This window comes from Myxine glutinosa, chromosome 3 (assembly GCF_964187855.1).
Source record: "Myxine glutinosa chromosome 3, kmMyxGlut1.1, whole genome shotgun sequence".
NCBI classification, from domain to species: domain Eukaryota; kingdom Metazoa; phylum Chordata; class Myxini; order Myxiniformes; family Myxinidae; genus Myxine; species Myxine glutinosa.
This window is the reverse complement of record NC_136263.1, coordinates 170,805,167-170,821,669: the sequence shown is the minus strand read 5'-3', so window position 1 is coordinate 170,821,669 and position 16,503 is coordinate 170,805,167. Positions and strand designations below refer to the sequence as shown.

General features: G+C 51.6%; 1 protein-coding gene across 1 annotated transcript in view; it reads right to left on the bottom strand.

Annotated features, from left to right (window-relative positions):
- Positions 1-15,945, bottom strand: part of LOC137414437 (CCN family member 4-like) — a 46,110-nt gene extending 30,165 nt beyond the window's left edge. The window contains exon 1 of the mRNA XM_068099972.2: positions 15,635-15,945. Within this exon, the coding sequence (XP_067956073.2) occupies positions 15,635-15,694 (60 nt within the window). The 5' untranslated portion in view covers positions 15,695-15,945. The remainder of the gene's footprint in view (positions 1-15,634) is intronic.
- Positions 15,946-16,503: the final 558 nt, after the last annotated feature.

The window sequence follows — 16,503 nt, the reverse complement described above, 5'->3', positions numbered from 1 at the left end:
TTAGGCCCAAATTTTGGAACACCAATTGTACTATTAGAGTAACAATTGGTGTCGAGGAGTGAGATCGGTCCCGTAGCGCGCTTCACGCGCTCGAAATTGTTAACGGCGAAATTTGATTTTGTTTTACAAAAATAAAAACCCGAATTTTGAAAGTCGCGCTATGGCAGATCAAGACGGCTGGGTTCCGGTAGAGGAGAGTGAGGCAGGTTCGATCCAGGACCAAATTGAGGGACAAGAGGTGAGCGAAGCAGTGAGGGTGGCAGGTTCGCAAAATGGCGCCTCGCACATGGCTCCGGCGGCCGCACCCGCTGCACAAGTGGGAGGGATGGCCCAAATGCAGGCCCTCATGGAGCAATTTATGGTACAAATGCAGACGTCCCTCAACCTGCAGAGTGAGCAAATGAGGGCTCAGAGTGAGCAAATGGGGGTAATGGGGAACCGGATGGATGCTCAGGGTGAGCGATTGGAGGGCCAAATGGGGGTAATGAGGGACGAAGCGAGGGGTACCGGTGAGGGGTTAGAACAAAGGATGGGGTCCAATAGCGAGAAATTGAGGGAGGACATGGGGGCCCAGATCGGAGGGTTGGGGAGTAGAATAGAGGGATTAGACAATAGATTAGGGGAAATACAGGAGGGGTTAATGGGGGTAGAAAATAGAATGGCTGCCCAGGAGAATCAGATAGAGGGAGTGAAAAATGGGTTAGAGGGGTTAGAAAACAGTATGGAAGGCAAATTGAGGGACATGAGGGACCAAGCGGAAAGGGAAGTTAAAAAAATGGGGCAGCAGATAGAGGGGGTCAGAATGGGGGTAGAAACTAAATTGGATGCTCACAGGGAGGAAATGGAGCAGATGAGGGTGGCATCTGGGCAGGAGATGCAAGTGATGGGAGAAGAGATCAGAAGAGGTGTGAGTGAGGAGGTCGGAGGAGTGCGCGAGGAGGTGAGGCACTGTAAGGAGCGCATGGAGAAGGAGGTGAGAAAGGGGACTGTAAAATTGCAAGGTGGTATAGAGGAGTTGATGCTGGGAGTAGAACAACTGACAGTGGGACAAAAGGAGTTGGGGGACCAGGTAAAGAAGAACACAGCGGTAATAGAGGGTTTAAAATCGACACAGAAGGAGATGAAAAAGGACGTAGGGGTAATTAAAAAAGAGTGTCAGACGGTACATGAGGACCTGACGAGGAAAATGGACAAGGTGGTAGAGGTGATGGAGGTTAAAGAGCGGGAGGTGCGGGAGCACATAGAAAAAAATAAAGTGGAGTTAGAGGAAGAACTTAAAGGGGCGCACGAGGAGATGAAGGAGGTGAAGCAGAAATTAGAAGAAGTGGAAGAAGGGGTGAGCGAAATTAAGAAGCGACGGAGAGAGGATAAGAAAGAGATAAAGGAGGAAGTAAAAGAATTGGTCCAAAGTCTGTGTTCGGATCGTGATGATGTGCTCATTAACCGGATGAGGGATTCGCAGGTGATGGAGGAGAAGCGAAGAGAAAGAGGACCCGGTGTAAGTGGTGACCAATATGGTCGTGCGTATGATGCGCCAGGTGATTAAATAAGCTTGGGGGTCGAGATAGACCCGGATGTTCGTGAGAGGCCAAGAGTGAGGTGTATGGCTGGTCCGGAGGGTATGGAACGAGAGGTGCGAGGTGTGGGTGAGCAAGGTTGTGGTGGTATGGAATGGGTAGCGGGTTGCGGAAGTGTGACCCATGCATCGACACCAACAGGGGTAGTTGTTAGAGGGACAGGGGAGGCACGAGAGCCCCTTGGGGGTAATGTACTGTGGGGACCCGGCCGGTTCGGCCCCGCGCTGACCCCGCAAGGGGCGACGCACGGGGTCCGGCAGGCGGGCAACGACTCGCATACGAGGTGGTCCCACAAGGTCCCACTCGCGCCGTATGACGGCAAGAGTGATCTACGCGCGTACCTGGCGCAGTTTGACTGTGTGTGTAAGGGCAACGGTTGGGGTGAGGACGAAGGTGGAGTACACCTGGTGGCCGCATTGCGCGGCGCGGCGGCGGAGGTGCTGACGGCATTACCAGCGGGTGCTCTCACCCTGCCAGCCCTCCGCGACGCCCTAATTAATCGATTCGGCATTGAACAGCAGAGCGAGCTTGTTAAAGCTCAGCTCGCGCTGCGAAAACGCAAGCCCCAGGAAGCCATCGGGGAACTTGCCCATGACATTCGCCGCGCAGTGGGGATCGCACATGCTAGCATGGCAGCGGATTCCCGGGAAAGCCTGGCGCTGGACCATTTTATCCAGGCCCTCCCGGATATTGAGCTCCGGCAACAGCTCGCCATGTGGCGCCCGCAGACTCTGAGCCAGGCGGCTGACGCTGCGGCCCGTTGGGAAGCAGCGAGGCCCCTGGCCCGGGGGAGCGAGCGTCACGCAATGGCGGTCCGCCAGGTGGGACCTCCGATGGAGGGCGGACCCCTTCGGGGGCCCGCCCCCGACGTGAGTCCTGACCTGGCGGGCATGGTCCGGAGGCTGGTGGACCAGCGCCTGGCGGGACCTGGACCATGGCAGGCGGCCCCGGAGGTGGCCCACGGTGGACCACGAGCGGGTAATCCAATTCGGACCTTCAGGGGGGGAAATTTGGAATTCCGGAGACAAGCACCTTATCAGGTGAGGTGCTATACTTGCAACCGTCTGGGTCACCTGGCGCGGCACTGTCGAGCCACGCGCCGGGATGATCCCCGGCGGTTGAGGTCCTCAACTCCGCCCAGGGGGGAGCGGGTTAGCCGACCCCAGACACCCCCCCGCCAGACCCCGGGAAACTAGAAGGTGTCGGGCACGTAGGGCGGTGTTCGGCAGAAGAGGATGGAGGAGAGCCCTCATTGACGCGACAGGTCATTTATTGTGGCCAAATTGGAACCGGTAGCCTGACAATCAGATGCAAAATTGCCGGCGTGGGGGTAGACGCCGTAGTGGACACAGGAGCTAGCGCCACGATCATCAGCCCTGTGGTCCTTGATTCGAGCGCAGGTGGCTGGGATAAGATCCAGCGCCTGCAAAATTATAGTTTGCAACTTGCTACCGGGGTAACGGCCCCGATCATAGGGCGTGGTTCTGTGACCCTCAAGTTAGGGTCGGTAAGGAGGGAGATAGATGTTTGGGTGGCGGAGGTGTGCGACCCATGTTTAATAGGGTTGGACTTGTTGACTGCCAGCGGTTGTAAAATCGACTTGTGCCGGGGGATCCTGCAGGTGGGAGTAGAAGAGCTGCCGTTAGGGGGAGTGAGCACGGCCGAGAGAGCGGAGCTGGAGGCTTCCGAGGCCGTGACCATTCCCCCAAGGGCCGAGGCGATGGTGCCGGCCCGGTGGGCAGCTCGCCCAACATGGCAGGAGTCCTGCGGCTTTGTCGAACCGGTGGCAGCGCAGTCCATACCGGGTTTAATCGTGGGCCGCACCCTTGTAAAAACGGACGGACCGGTAGTGGCCGTCCGAGTAATAAATATAAGTACAGAACCATGCACTATAGTAAGGGGCACGAGGGTAGCTGGCTGCACCCCAGTTGAGGAAGTCGCGACAGTGAGGGGCGAGAACGTCCAGCCGAGCCGGCCCCGGGGGGAGCCTTCAATAAGAAGTAGGAATTGGCCCGATCCCATTTGCGAGATGGTAAATCGTAGTAGCGTAGAGTTGGGAGGTACCCAGAGGGAGGCCTTACACAAACTGGTTGGGTCCCATTTGGACCTCTTCTCCCTGTCCACCGAGGATATTGGACGTACGGGCCTGGTGAAACATCAGATCCACACCGGTGAGGCCCGGCCTATTCGTCAGGCCGCCCGACGGCTCCCTTGGAGCAAGAGGGCGGAAGCTGACGAGCAGGTTGAAAAAATGCTCGACGCAGGCGTGATCGAGCCCTCGGGAAGTCCTTGGATGTCACCTGTTGTGCTGGTCAAAAAGAAGGATGGGACCACGCGGTTCTGCGTGGACTATCGCCAGCTAAACAACGTGACACTCAAGGACTCATATCCCCTGCCAAGGATTGATGACACCCTCGATGCCGTTGCGGGCTCAAATTGGTTCTCAACTTTGGACCTCAAGAGTGGGTATTGGCAGGTGGAGATGGATAGGGCAGGGAAGGAGAAAACGGCATTCTCCACAGGTAAGGGACTGTATCAGTTTACTGTGATGCCGTTTGGTTTGTGTAACGCCCCCGCCACCTTTGAAAGATTGATGGAACATGTACTAGGCGGCATGCCATGGCAATCATGCCTGGTGTACCTGGATGACGTCCTGGTACATGCCAAAACGTTCCCCCAGGCAGTAGCTAATTTGGACCAGGTGTTCGGGTGCCTCAGACAGGCAGGGTTGAAGCTGAACCCGAGTAAGTGCACTTTGTTTGCAAGAGAGGTGGCCTATCTAGGTCACGTGATCGGCCGCGAGGGGGTAAAAACGGACCCAGACAAAATTAAAGCGGTAGAGGAGTGGCCCGCACCACGTACCATCAAGGAGGTGCGGGGATTTTTGGGACTCTGCTCCTACTACCGGCGCTTTGTGGCGAAATTTGCGGAGTTGGCCCGTCCCCTCCACCGGCTTACGGAGAAGGGGACGCGATTTAATTGGACACGGGAGTGCCACGAGGCCTTCCAAAAATTGAAGGGGTGTTTAACATCCGCACCCCTTCTAGCTTACCCCACTAGTAACGGGGCATTTACCCTGGACACGGATGCGAGCCAGGAAGGATTGGGCGCAGTTTTGTCTCAGACACAGGAGGGCGTGGAGAGAGTGCTTGCTTACTATAGTCGGGCCTTAAGTAGGCCCGAGCGAAATTATTGCGTCACTCGCAAAGAGTTATTGGCTATGCTGGCTGCCATGAACCATTTCCACCCGTACACGGGCGGAAATTTTTGGTTAGAACTGACCATTCCTCCTTGCAATGGCTCCTTCGGTTCAAGGAACCGGAGGGCCAAATTGCAAGGTGGTTGGAAAAGTTGCAGCAGTGCGATTTTGATGTGGCCCATAGGGCCGGGAAGGCCCATGGTAATGCGGACGCACTCTCTCGGCGTCCTTGTTTGGGGGAAAACTGCAAATTTTGTGCGAGACACGAGGAGAGGGAACAATTGGGCGATTCGGACCCGACCCTCGTTGTCCGGGCAACCCGGGTGAGAGGGCCAATTTTGCCACTAACCGCAGATGAGGAATTCGGAACTTTGGCATGGAGCACGGCCCAGCAGGAGGATCCTGTCCTGGGGCCAGTGTTCAATTGGGTCAAATTGGGGCAAAGACCAAAGGGGGAAGAGGTCACCCCCCTCGGGGCGCAAACAAAGGCATATTGGGCTCAGTGGCAGACCCTGGAATTGAAGGATAACATCTTGTATCGCAAGTGGGTGGAGGTTCCCTCTGATAAAACTTCCTGGCTGGTGGTAGTCCCAAATAAATTTAAGACCGATATATTGCAACAGGTGCATGGTACCCGCCCCGGCGGCCATTTGGGCAGGACAAAGACGACATCGCAGGTACGCCGGAGGTTTTATTGGGTGAATATGGGGCGCGACATACAGGACTGGTGTCGGAGATGCGACGCCTGTACTGCCAAAAAGGGACCAGCACGGAGGATGAGGGCCCCCCTTCAATTACACCAGGTGGGGGCCCCCCTAGAGCGGGTGGCCATGGATATCCTAGGCCCACTACCCCGCACCCGCCTAGGTAATAAGTACATCCTCGTTGTGATGGACTACTTCACCAAGTGGCCGGAGGCCTACGCCCTCCCCAACCAAGAAGCAGGGGTGGTAGCGCAGGCCTTCGTGGAAGGATTTGTGTGCCGGCATGGGATTCCACAGGAGTTGCACACCGACCAGGGACGAAATTTTGAGAGCAAATTGCTAAAAGATGTGTGCAGTCTCCTGTCAATTCGGAAAACCAGAACAACGCCTTTTCGACCTCAATCTGACGGGATGGTGGAAAGATTCAACCGAACTTTAATCCAACAACTGGCACTGTTCACCGCCACCCGTCAGGATGAGTGGGACGAACATCTCCCTTATTTGCTCATGGCCTACCGAACCAGCCAGCACGGGGCCACCGCATGCAGTCCAGCGTTGCTTATGTATGGGCGGGAGTTACGGGCTCCCGCCGACTTGCTATGCGGTCCCGTGCCAGACACAGTGGTTAACCCGCCGAGGGAGGGGTACGCACGTCACCTAGAGGAAGGCATGGAGCTAGTCCATGCCTTCGCCCGCCGCCAACTCCATCTGGCGGGGGGAAAGATGAAGCGCAGGTACGACCACCGGAGCCAGGGGAGTAGTCAGTACACTCCGGGGATGAAGATTTGGTTCTTCAATCCCCGGAGGAGGAAGGGTAGGTGCCCGAAACTCACCTCTCCCTGGCAAGGCCCGGGGGTCGTCCTGTCGCAAGTCTGTGACGTGGTAGTAAAAATCAAAATGGGGCCACGAGCCCTCCCTCGGATCGTCCACGCCGACCGGATAAGGCCTTACACCGGCGAGCAGGCGCCCCCGTGGATTGCCTCGGCTTTAGATGCCGAGGCGGGACCCAGTACCTCTGAATAAGGGGGGCTCATTAGTGCCAGAGGACTGGGGGATTGATGAGCGATGGGCCCGGTGGGTAAGGGTGGCATCCCTGCCACCCTTCCCATAAGTGGGGGCAAATGCGCTGTAGCTTATGGGGTTGATGGCAGTGAAAACTAGCCCGGGTGGGTTAGGTTATATGTGTAGGGATCTAGCGAAGATGACATTAGGTAACGTTAAGGTTAGTTAGTGACAAGGATACCTGTAGTGGGGACGCAGGTAGATTAGAGTGGATGATAATGACGTGGGAGCGCAATAGTTTAAAGGGACGACTGGGAAGCGCAAGTTTCAGAGGGGAGTAGTTAGCTGAGATGATGCCGTGTGTTTGAAGATTGAACAGGTGTGATTGAACAGGTGTGATTGCACAGGTGTGCAACTGAACAGGTGTGTGGAGCAGTGTATGAGGGAGTAGTGGTGATTGCGTGTTGTGCTGACCAAATGGTCCAGGAAGAAAGGAGGGTGCAGGTGGCACCAGGTGTGAGGGCACAGGTGTGCAACAACAGGTGTATGTGGCTGTGTGGAATAAGTGGTAGTGTGGAATAAATGGGGTATTGGAATGGATGGTCGTGGAGTGAGTATGGTGGAAATTGTGGAGTGGAGTGGATGGTGCGAAGGTGTGAATGGGGGAAGAGTGGACCCCCATCACGGATACCCGGGGCGGGTAGTGTAAGTGTTAGGTAGAGGGTACAGGTAAATTGTGGTTGGATATTGGCATCTGTGGTGCGGGTGAGAGAAGGGACTTTGGATGGGTGCATTAGTGTTGTGGAAATGGCTGGGCGTGTAGCCTGTTAGTGTGTGTAGTTGGTTTGGGCACTCCACCACTGTGAGGATGTCGGCCAGGTGAGGCCGCAGGTGGGCTCTGGGAGCCGGTAGGAGTTGTTGTGGATGGGGCCCGAGGATCCGGGGGACGGACCCGGGTAGCCCAGTGCCAGAGGGCACCGAGTGGGGTGACAGAGCCAGGAGGGGCCTGCCCCAGTTAGATAGGTTAGGGTGAGGAGCTAGGTAAGCTCGGGTGGCAACTGCAGTGGTGGAGGTGTGCAGGTGGGTAGACCTGCTGGGAGAGCTACACGTCGCAGCCCAGAAATTGTGCGAGGGCACCGGGAGATGAATCGGGGGAGTGAGACCCCAAATTGAGAAGCACCACAGTTTGGTCAATGGGAATTGGTTTTTAGAACCCATAGTGTAAGTGGCCAATGGATTGGCAGGGAAAGACCCCGGGTAGTGTAAAGTGTGTTAATGTCATTTAGGAAATAGTTAGGATTGATGAACCTGTCGCACCATACGCAGCCACTTACCTGAGGTGATGATGATGACTCCACACCTGTGTTCCTTTGTTCTGTGTTGCAGGAAATGAGAATTGCTGTGTGGATTTGTGAGACGCATCACGACGTGGATGAGACATTGGGGTGATTCCATCTCTCCCTCCTTAGGAGGGACTGATGATGAATTGGTGATGGCAAATTTTGATGTTGAGTTGGAAATGGCAAATTTGATTGGTTAGGAGGGAGAGAAGACGAATTTGGTTTATGGGAGGAACGGGGAAGACAGTAGGGACGTTTGTTGATTTGTAAAGTAGATGTTTATGGGTAGTGTTGTGTTTTGTGGATACAGTAAGGGGTAAGGGAGGGGCAATGTAGGTTACCTGGTGGGGGGGGGGGGCATACGGTAGGAACGTACCTGTCTCACCTGGTTCCCATGTGCCCCCAGTGTGCATCACCTTGTATTGCGTGCACTTTTGCGCCCTTACCACCTTACTCACTTGTCTGCTTCTTTTGTCTCCCACCTCCGAGGATCTGGCTTTGGGGCAGAGAGAGAGGAGAGAGAGGTGCTGGCTCCGCAGTTGTGGGCCTGTACTTTCGCTGCTTGCTGCCTGGATCGATACACCATATGGACCGCAATTTTTGTGGTCGCCCACCATGGACCGCAGTTCTCTTGCGGGCAAGCACCACCCGTTGATGGACCTATGGGTCAACGTGGCACCTATGCCATACAGGTGAACCACTTTTAGTTGGCCCCCTGACGGCCACAATTTAGAAATGGACGCGGTTGGCGCCTTTCTTTATTTTTGAAAGAAGCCAGAAGGCCAAGTGCTTCAAGAAGGCAAGACCAGCGGCAGAACATCGGCCGGCTGCGACACCACCGGTGACTATGAACACTTTATTGGTGCACCGGATGGTGCTGACTGTATGTAGGGGGTGGTGCTTTTGGTGCTTGGATGGGGTGCTCTGCACATTATTAAAGGCCGTAAGGCCACAGGGCACTCGTGGGTTGGTGTATCGATGCTGGCATGCGTGCTCTCTCTCTATGCATAACATCTGCATGTGTTCCTCAAAGAGCAGGTCCTGGATCGTAGTGTAAATATCAGTGTAGTCTTGTGTAAATAATGCTCCCTACCGGCTGTATGTTTAGTTTGAGGATTCTTTCCGCGATTCGGTTATCCTGTGGGTGTGTTTCTGGTAGGAGAAGGGTGCAACGTCGCAGGGGGACATATTTACTCATTTGTGAACATCTGTAAAATTGTCGCACTCAGGGTTGAGTTAATAGTAGAGGGAACTACATCTGAGTGCCACACTAAAGTAAGTAAAAATTTATCGGGTCGGGACGCCCCGAGGTAGAGAAGGGTGCAATGTTGCGGATATGAGATTGGCCTCCATCCATATCCGCTTGTAAATATTCCCCTATTTCCCCAATACTTCCCAACTATCCCCAATCCCCCATTCCCTAGTCCCATTTTCTGTAAACAGCACTCTGTAGACCCGACCTTCCCCTATTTCCCCCATTAAATGTCGCATCCAGGTCCACCGCATCTCACGTAGACAACTTTCGGACATCTTGCTAGTTATTCTTAGTCTATGTCAGTTAAGGACTCGTTTCCATTAATTCTGACTCTTCGTTGCACCAGAATGTGATTGTATGGCACCATTAGTAAGTTTAGGACCTCCCAATACCTCCCCGCATCTCTTCCTCATGGAACAACAACACCAACAACAACAACAGCGGCGGCGGCGCGGGGAGTGCGCGTCCTCACTCCGGCTTGGTTAGCCGCCATTGAACATGTGCTCCGATGGGGTTACCACGCAGGGGCTCGCTGTCAGCTCCTCGTCAAGGGCGGAGCCCGGTAACCCCCCCGCACCCAATAGGAGCGGCGGACCGATTCCATCTGGGGCGGAGCTAACGAGCCGAGGGCGTGTCACTCCCCACTGAGCATGCGCAGAAAGGGGGAGGTGACGTCAGATGCGCGCTGGACTTGAAGGAAGAGAGACGCCACCAACCGAGCGCTGCGAGACCTCCCCGCATCTCTGGACTGGACCGAGCTGTATTCTGCCCCTGAGCCAAGGTGCACCTTGTGCCATCGACTGCCTGCCCTTCCTTGCCATCAATCCCTGTGTAAGTCAGTCTTGTCCCGTTTGTCTGTGGTCTGTCAGGGATAAGATAAGACTGTGTCTAAGTGCCCATCTTTCTGTGCTTTACCTCTGACCGTGTAATCTACCCGTTTCTGCATCACCAATATTATATCCTCCTCCGGAGGTCTTGAGAACTGTACCCCTTGTGTCGTTGCATTTACCCCAGCCGTTGTGTCCTTTCCTTCATTGATTTAGCATAGCGCGACTTAGTCAACGTTCGAGTGGAATCGGGTAAACTGTGCGGACGCGGTAATACCAAACCGCTCGGTAAACTAACATCTAAAACCGCGTCTGTAACAATATATATATATATATATATATATATATATATATATATATATATATATATATATATATATATATATATATATATATATATATATATATATATATATATACTGAAACGCAAAAGAAACTTACCACCTCTGAAACCTTTAAATATCAACAATAACACTGCGTGTAGTAAATGTGTGAACTTATTTGTGGACAATAGTGTCCTCACTGTCAGACAAAACGGTCACGGATGGTCACTTGAACCTTCAATGGTCACTTCATCGCACAGCTGTTGAACAGCCATTTTGACTGTCAGTGATTAGCCAAGGGGTACGGGATGATTTTAATGAGCTGTACGTGATGTCTTGATATTGGCTTTAAAAAGGCCAGTGCAAAATGGGCATTTCAATCAACATGCCACAATTGTCAAGGGATCAATGGCAGCGTGCCCTGGGCATGCTGCAAGGCGGACTGAGCTACCGTGAGGTGGCACGTCGCCTTGGCTGTTCACACCAGACGATATCGGCCCTGGTGGACGGAGACACCCTCCACAACTCTGCAGATGACAGACCTCGATAAGGGAGGCCAAGAGTCACCACTGCAAGGCAGGACAGGCAGATGGTCTGAAGTCACCTGCGGGATCGATTCCGTCCAGCATCCCGCACTGCGGCAGAAACTCCGGGGCGTGCAAACCCACAGATCTCCAATGATACTGCACAAAGACGACTGCATGATAGTGACTGATATAAAAACCGAAAGGTTCACAGAGTTACAAGTGTATGGAAGCCTCACTGCGTTGCCCTGATGAAGCCCCAACAAGGGCGAAACCAGGTCGGTAACTGTGAGTTTTGCATGCACTTGTGACAGTATCTGGATTTATAATCCGTAATGACGCACTGGTAGATGGTTCCTCTGGAGCTTTGCAGGCAATGCAGACATGCATGGTGATGACGTCATGTTGTCCGCTCATTAGGTTGGAGAACCAGATTACAGATACCATTATTAGTAACTCCCAACCGCAACCAGGTCGACTCCATATGATGAGTGGATACCAGAGATAACGTTACCGTGTGGCAGGCGGTGCTTATCGCTCCCAGCAAGGTGCAGCAGCAGCTGTATGGGACACCTTGCTGGCGGTTCTCCACTGATGATATGAAGGTCGCATAGTGACTGATTTTATATATATATATATATATATATATATATATATATATATATATATATATATATATATATATATATATATATATATATATATATATATATATAAAATCAGTCACTATGCGACCTTCATATCATATATATATATATATATATATATATATATATATAGATAGATAGATAGATAGATAGATATATATAGTCTAAGCCTGCAGCAAGGCCACAGTCTCTTCTGGCGGAGCGAGCTTGTCTGTCCAATGTGCTAAGACTCTAACATTCGCTCCTGGCATAGTTCGGGGTTGCAATCAAAATATTAACGTTGTTCTATCGGGGAGTGTGGCCAGCCCTTAACTCAGGCTTAGTGACAACAGACCATTCTGGGTGGTTGCATTGAAAGAGTTTTCGGTGTTCTTTAATGCATTGGCCCAATGTCCTTCTGGTCTCCCCTACGTACTCAGCACCGCAAACTCCTGGAATGTTGTAGACCACACCTCCGCAGTCACTCTTGGTTATCCTGTCTTTGACATTGGTAAATGCTCGTCTGAAAGGTGCGTGTATACAGGTTGAAATTTTTTCTTCACTCCTGCCGATCTCGATATTCTGCTAATCGTTTGGAACAGACCTGGCACAAAAGGTAGCACGTAGAAACTTGATGATTATTCCTGCGGCGTGTCCCAGATTTTTTTGGCTGCCATGACCATTTTGACTTTTGGGCAGAGGCGATTAGGATAAGCATTGACGACAAGAAAATTGTGGTGCTTTATAAGCAAGAACTGCCTTCCAAGGCCATTTTTCCCTGCAGAGCAGGGGTTGGCCTTTTTCGGGCACCGTAGTCCCCTTTTTGAAGCAATGTTTTATGGCCGGATGCCCTTCCTGCCACCAAACCCTGTTAGTCGCCTCTTGCGACACACAGGGAATTACCAGTGAACTGGTACTCAATTTGTCGACCTCGGAAGGATGACAGGCTGTGTCAACCCCCTGGTGTAAATTCAGCGATCAACTGGGATTGCGAACTCTGGATCCTAGGATCCCAAGCCGGCACCCTAAGGTGCTTTATAGGCAAGGAGTTGCATTAAGGAGTTCGCTGGCAATCCAAATAAATAGCACCGCAAAGCAGGTGTAACCCCTCAGCCCATGCATGGTGGAAACCAATTTCAAGATGGCTGCCCTGGCGGCCATATTGAAAATCGCAGCGTGCCCATTTTCGAAAGGAACCTTCCTCTACTCAACCTCAACACACACTGCAAAAATGGATTTAATCGGACAAGTCGTTCTGCTTGAAATTGACGGAAACCAATTTCAAGATGGCTGCCGTGGCGCCCATATTGAAAATCGCAGCGCACCCATGAACCTTCCTCTACTCTACCCCAATACACACTGCAAAAATGGATTTAATCGGACAAGCCGTCTGCTCGAAATTGACGGAAACCAATTTCAAGATGGCTGCCGTGGCGGCCACATTGAAAATCGCAGCGCGCCCATTTTCGAAAGGCACCTTCCTCTACTCAACCCCAACACACACTGCAAACATGAATTTAATCGGACAAGCCATTCTGCTCGAAATTGACTTAAACCAATTTCAAGATGGCTGCCGTGGCGGCCATATTGAAAATCGCAGCGCGCCCATTTTCGAAAGGAACCTTCCTCGACTCAACCCCAACACACACTGCAAAAATGGATTTAATCGGACAAACTGTTCTCCTTGAAATTGACGGAAACCAAAAGTTGACGGATGCCCAGATGCCCAGACGACTCCCGTGACCAGGATCCTAGGAACCCAGGATCACCCTATCATTTGAACCCAGGATCCTAGGAACCTAGGATCACCCTATCATTTAAACCCAGGATCCTAGGAACCCAGGATCACCTTATCATTTGAACCCAGGATCCTAGGAACCCAGGATCACCCTATCATTTGAACCCAGGATCCTAGTAACCCAGGATCACCCTATCATTTGAACCCAGGGTCCTAGGAACCCAGGATCACCCTATCATTTAAACCCAGGATCCTAGGAACCCAGGATCACCCTATCAATTGAATCTAGGAACCCAGGATCACCCTATAATTTGAACCCAGGATCCGAGGAACCCAGGATCTCCCTATCATTTGAACCCACGATCCTAGGAACCCAGGATCACCTTATCATTTGAACCCAGGATCCTAGGAACCCAGGATCACCCTATCATTTAAACCCAGGATCCTAGGAACCCAGGATAACCCTATCATTTGAACCCAGGATCCTCGGAACGCAGGATCACGTTATCATTTGAACCCAGGATCCTGGGAACGCAGGATCACAATATCATTTGAATCCAGGATCCTAGGAACCCAGGATCACCCTATCATTTGAACCCAGGATCCTAGGAACCCAGGATCACCCTATCATTTGAACCCAGGATCCTAGGAACCCAGGATCACCCTATCATTTAAACCCAGGATCCGAGGAACCCAGGATCACCTTATCATTTGAACCCAGGATCCTAGGAACGCAGGATCACGTTGTCATTTGAACCCAGGATCCTAGGAACCCAGGATCACCCTATCATTTAACCCCAGGATCCTAGGAACCCAGGATCACCCTATCATTTGAACCCAGGATCACCCTATCATTTGAACACAGGATCCGAAGGAACCCAGGATCACCCTATCATTTGAACCCAGGATCACCTGATCATTTAAACCCAGGATCCGAGGAACCCAGGATCACCTTATCATTTGAACCCAGGATCCTAGGAACCCAGGATCACCCTATAATTTGAACCCAGGATCCTACGAACCCAGGATCACCCTATCATTTGAACCCAGCATCCTAGGAACCCAGGATCACCCTATCATTTGAACCCAGGATCCTAGGAACCCAAGCCGGCACCCTAACGGTGCTTTACAGGCAAGGAGTTGCATTAAGGAGTTCGCTGTCCTAGGTGATCTATCGCTTGTTAAAGATCCCACTGTACATTTTTAAAATAGGAGGTCATTGTGTGCCGGTACTCTAGTCTTTGTATAGGGGCACAGCATCACCCGAATACCCGAAATAGTGCTGAGCAGCAGACTGAATTTGCAATTGAATGCAGGTCAAAATTTCCACTTGCCAGTCAGACAAATGGAACGCCAAGTGCAAGTTCAAGAGGCCTTGGTTTTAGGCGGAAGGGAGTTTGTTTGGGAAGCAGTTCAATGCATGCCAACGGAATAGGAATTGGCAGCGCAAGATACCCGAGACAAACGTGCGCTGTGTGTGAGGAAAAGAGACAGGATGGGGTCCAGGGGAGAGGGCGTGGGGGGAGGGAGGAAGAAGAGCATGCAATAGCAATGGAGAAGGGAATGCGAGGCAGGAATTAGGGGCGTGGCTATTTGAAGGGCGTGGCACGCGTCTGTAAAATGACCCTGCAATGTGGAAGATTCCTGAGCTGTTCAGCATCGAGTCTATGCCAGTGGAATGGCGCCAAAACAAGTTGTGGTTTCACTCCAGCTTAATGAGTCCCACCTCCTTCCCTTAAAGCACCCCTTCCCGGCCTGTCTTTGCGCTGGCGGGACTATAAATCCCACGGAGATCCATGCCAAGCTAACCCTCCCAGTCCCCACTGTTTTGAAGCATTCGTGCCAGAGGAGCGTAAGAGGACTTTCGAGTTCAGGAGGCAAAATCAAGTCGGACTTCATTAATACAGGCAATTTCTACCATGGCGAGGAACTTTCAAACACCATAACTCGTCCATTTATTTATTACCACGGCTCGCTCGGTGATTGGACACTCCAAACCAAACCGTGAGCTCTCTGCAAGATTAGTATCGTTCGAATGGGAGGAAAATAATTTAATATATGATTTAAGATGAGCATGGACTCTCTTTAGTAACGATAACTGTCAACTGAGATATGGAAAAAGAGATTAGGATAAAAAGAGAAGTTTGTTATCGGATAGCTTTCCCCCTTCCCCCCCAAGGTGATGTGAGTTTTCAGGTACAGGTGGGGCTCGTTTACACTTCTGGACTGAGCAAGCTCTGTACAGAAAAGGCACACTCGGTATGAGACGCACACCTTGCTCTTGCCAAGATTTGTGTAACTGGGCAGAGCTAATCGCGACTCCCATTGCACACCCATCCAGGTAAAGCGGAGCTTGTCGACAGGTAACACGATTTGCACGCAATATATAGGTGCTGTGGAAGGGTACGGTAGGCAGCAATTTATCACATCAACAGACTCGATTTAGGAGGAGGCTACGAACGGTGCCAGGAGGTGTTGGGATGAAATAGAAGGTACATCATTTTGATATCTAACCTTACCTGGAAAGGCAAAGCCAATGCCAACAGAAGCGACCCGAGGACCAGGACATAGAAACCCATCGCCGGTCAGAGGCTTCTCCGAGTCCTAGGAGCTAATGTATGGCTCTACAACTCAGTGATGCTTCAAACTGTAGACCCAATATGTCCTACCTACAAGGTTCTTCCATTAATGCCGCAGGAACAACTTCGCGCACGATCTGTGCACAGAGGCTCCTCCCAGGAGGGCGTGGCTCCAAATAACCCAGACACGCCCTCTCCCAACAAAACAAGAATCTCTGTGATTGTTCTGGTCTGGAGTTCCTGTCATATGTTATCCCCTGACTTACCCAACCACTGATTCCAAATCGCCTCTTTCATTTGCAAAGCTCTCACACTTTCACTTCAGTGATGACTATGGAATGGCTGGATGGGCGTTGGCAGAGAAAAACATCCCAGAGCTAAGGAAACAGATCAACGAGTTATCACTGTGGCCACAACATTTTTCAACAATCAAGAAAAAAATGACAGCATTATGACTTTGCCCTTAGAGGACAATGGTGAATCCACGTTAGACTAGGTAGAGCAATCAGAAATTGCAGACCCTCGACTTGTTTTGTGTGGTGTATTTTCTGTGGAAAATAAATGGAAGGATGTACTAAATGAAATGTCGTGGATTGCAAATGAAAGTCTAAATGGTCTCGTTGTAAATATGTAAAGTCCAAAGGTCTGAAAGGTTGTGAAGGTCAAGTAGTCTGAAGGTCTGAATATATAAATAGGTCTAAAGGGTCTTAAAGATTGTAGGGGTCTCAAGGGTGTAATTTAAGGTCTAATGGATCGGAATTTTCTTAAGGGTCTTAAAACGTCTAAAAATGGACTAAATGGCAAAGGGT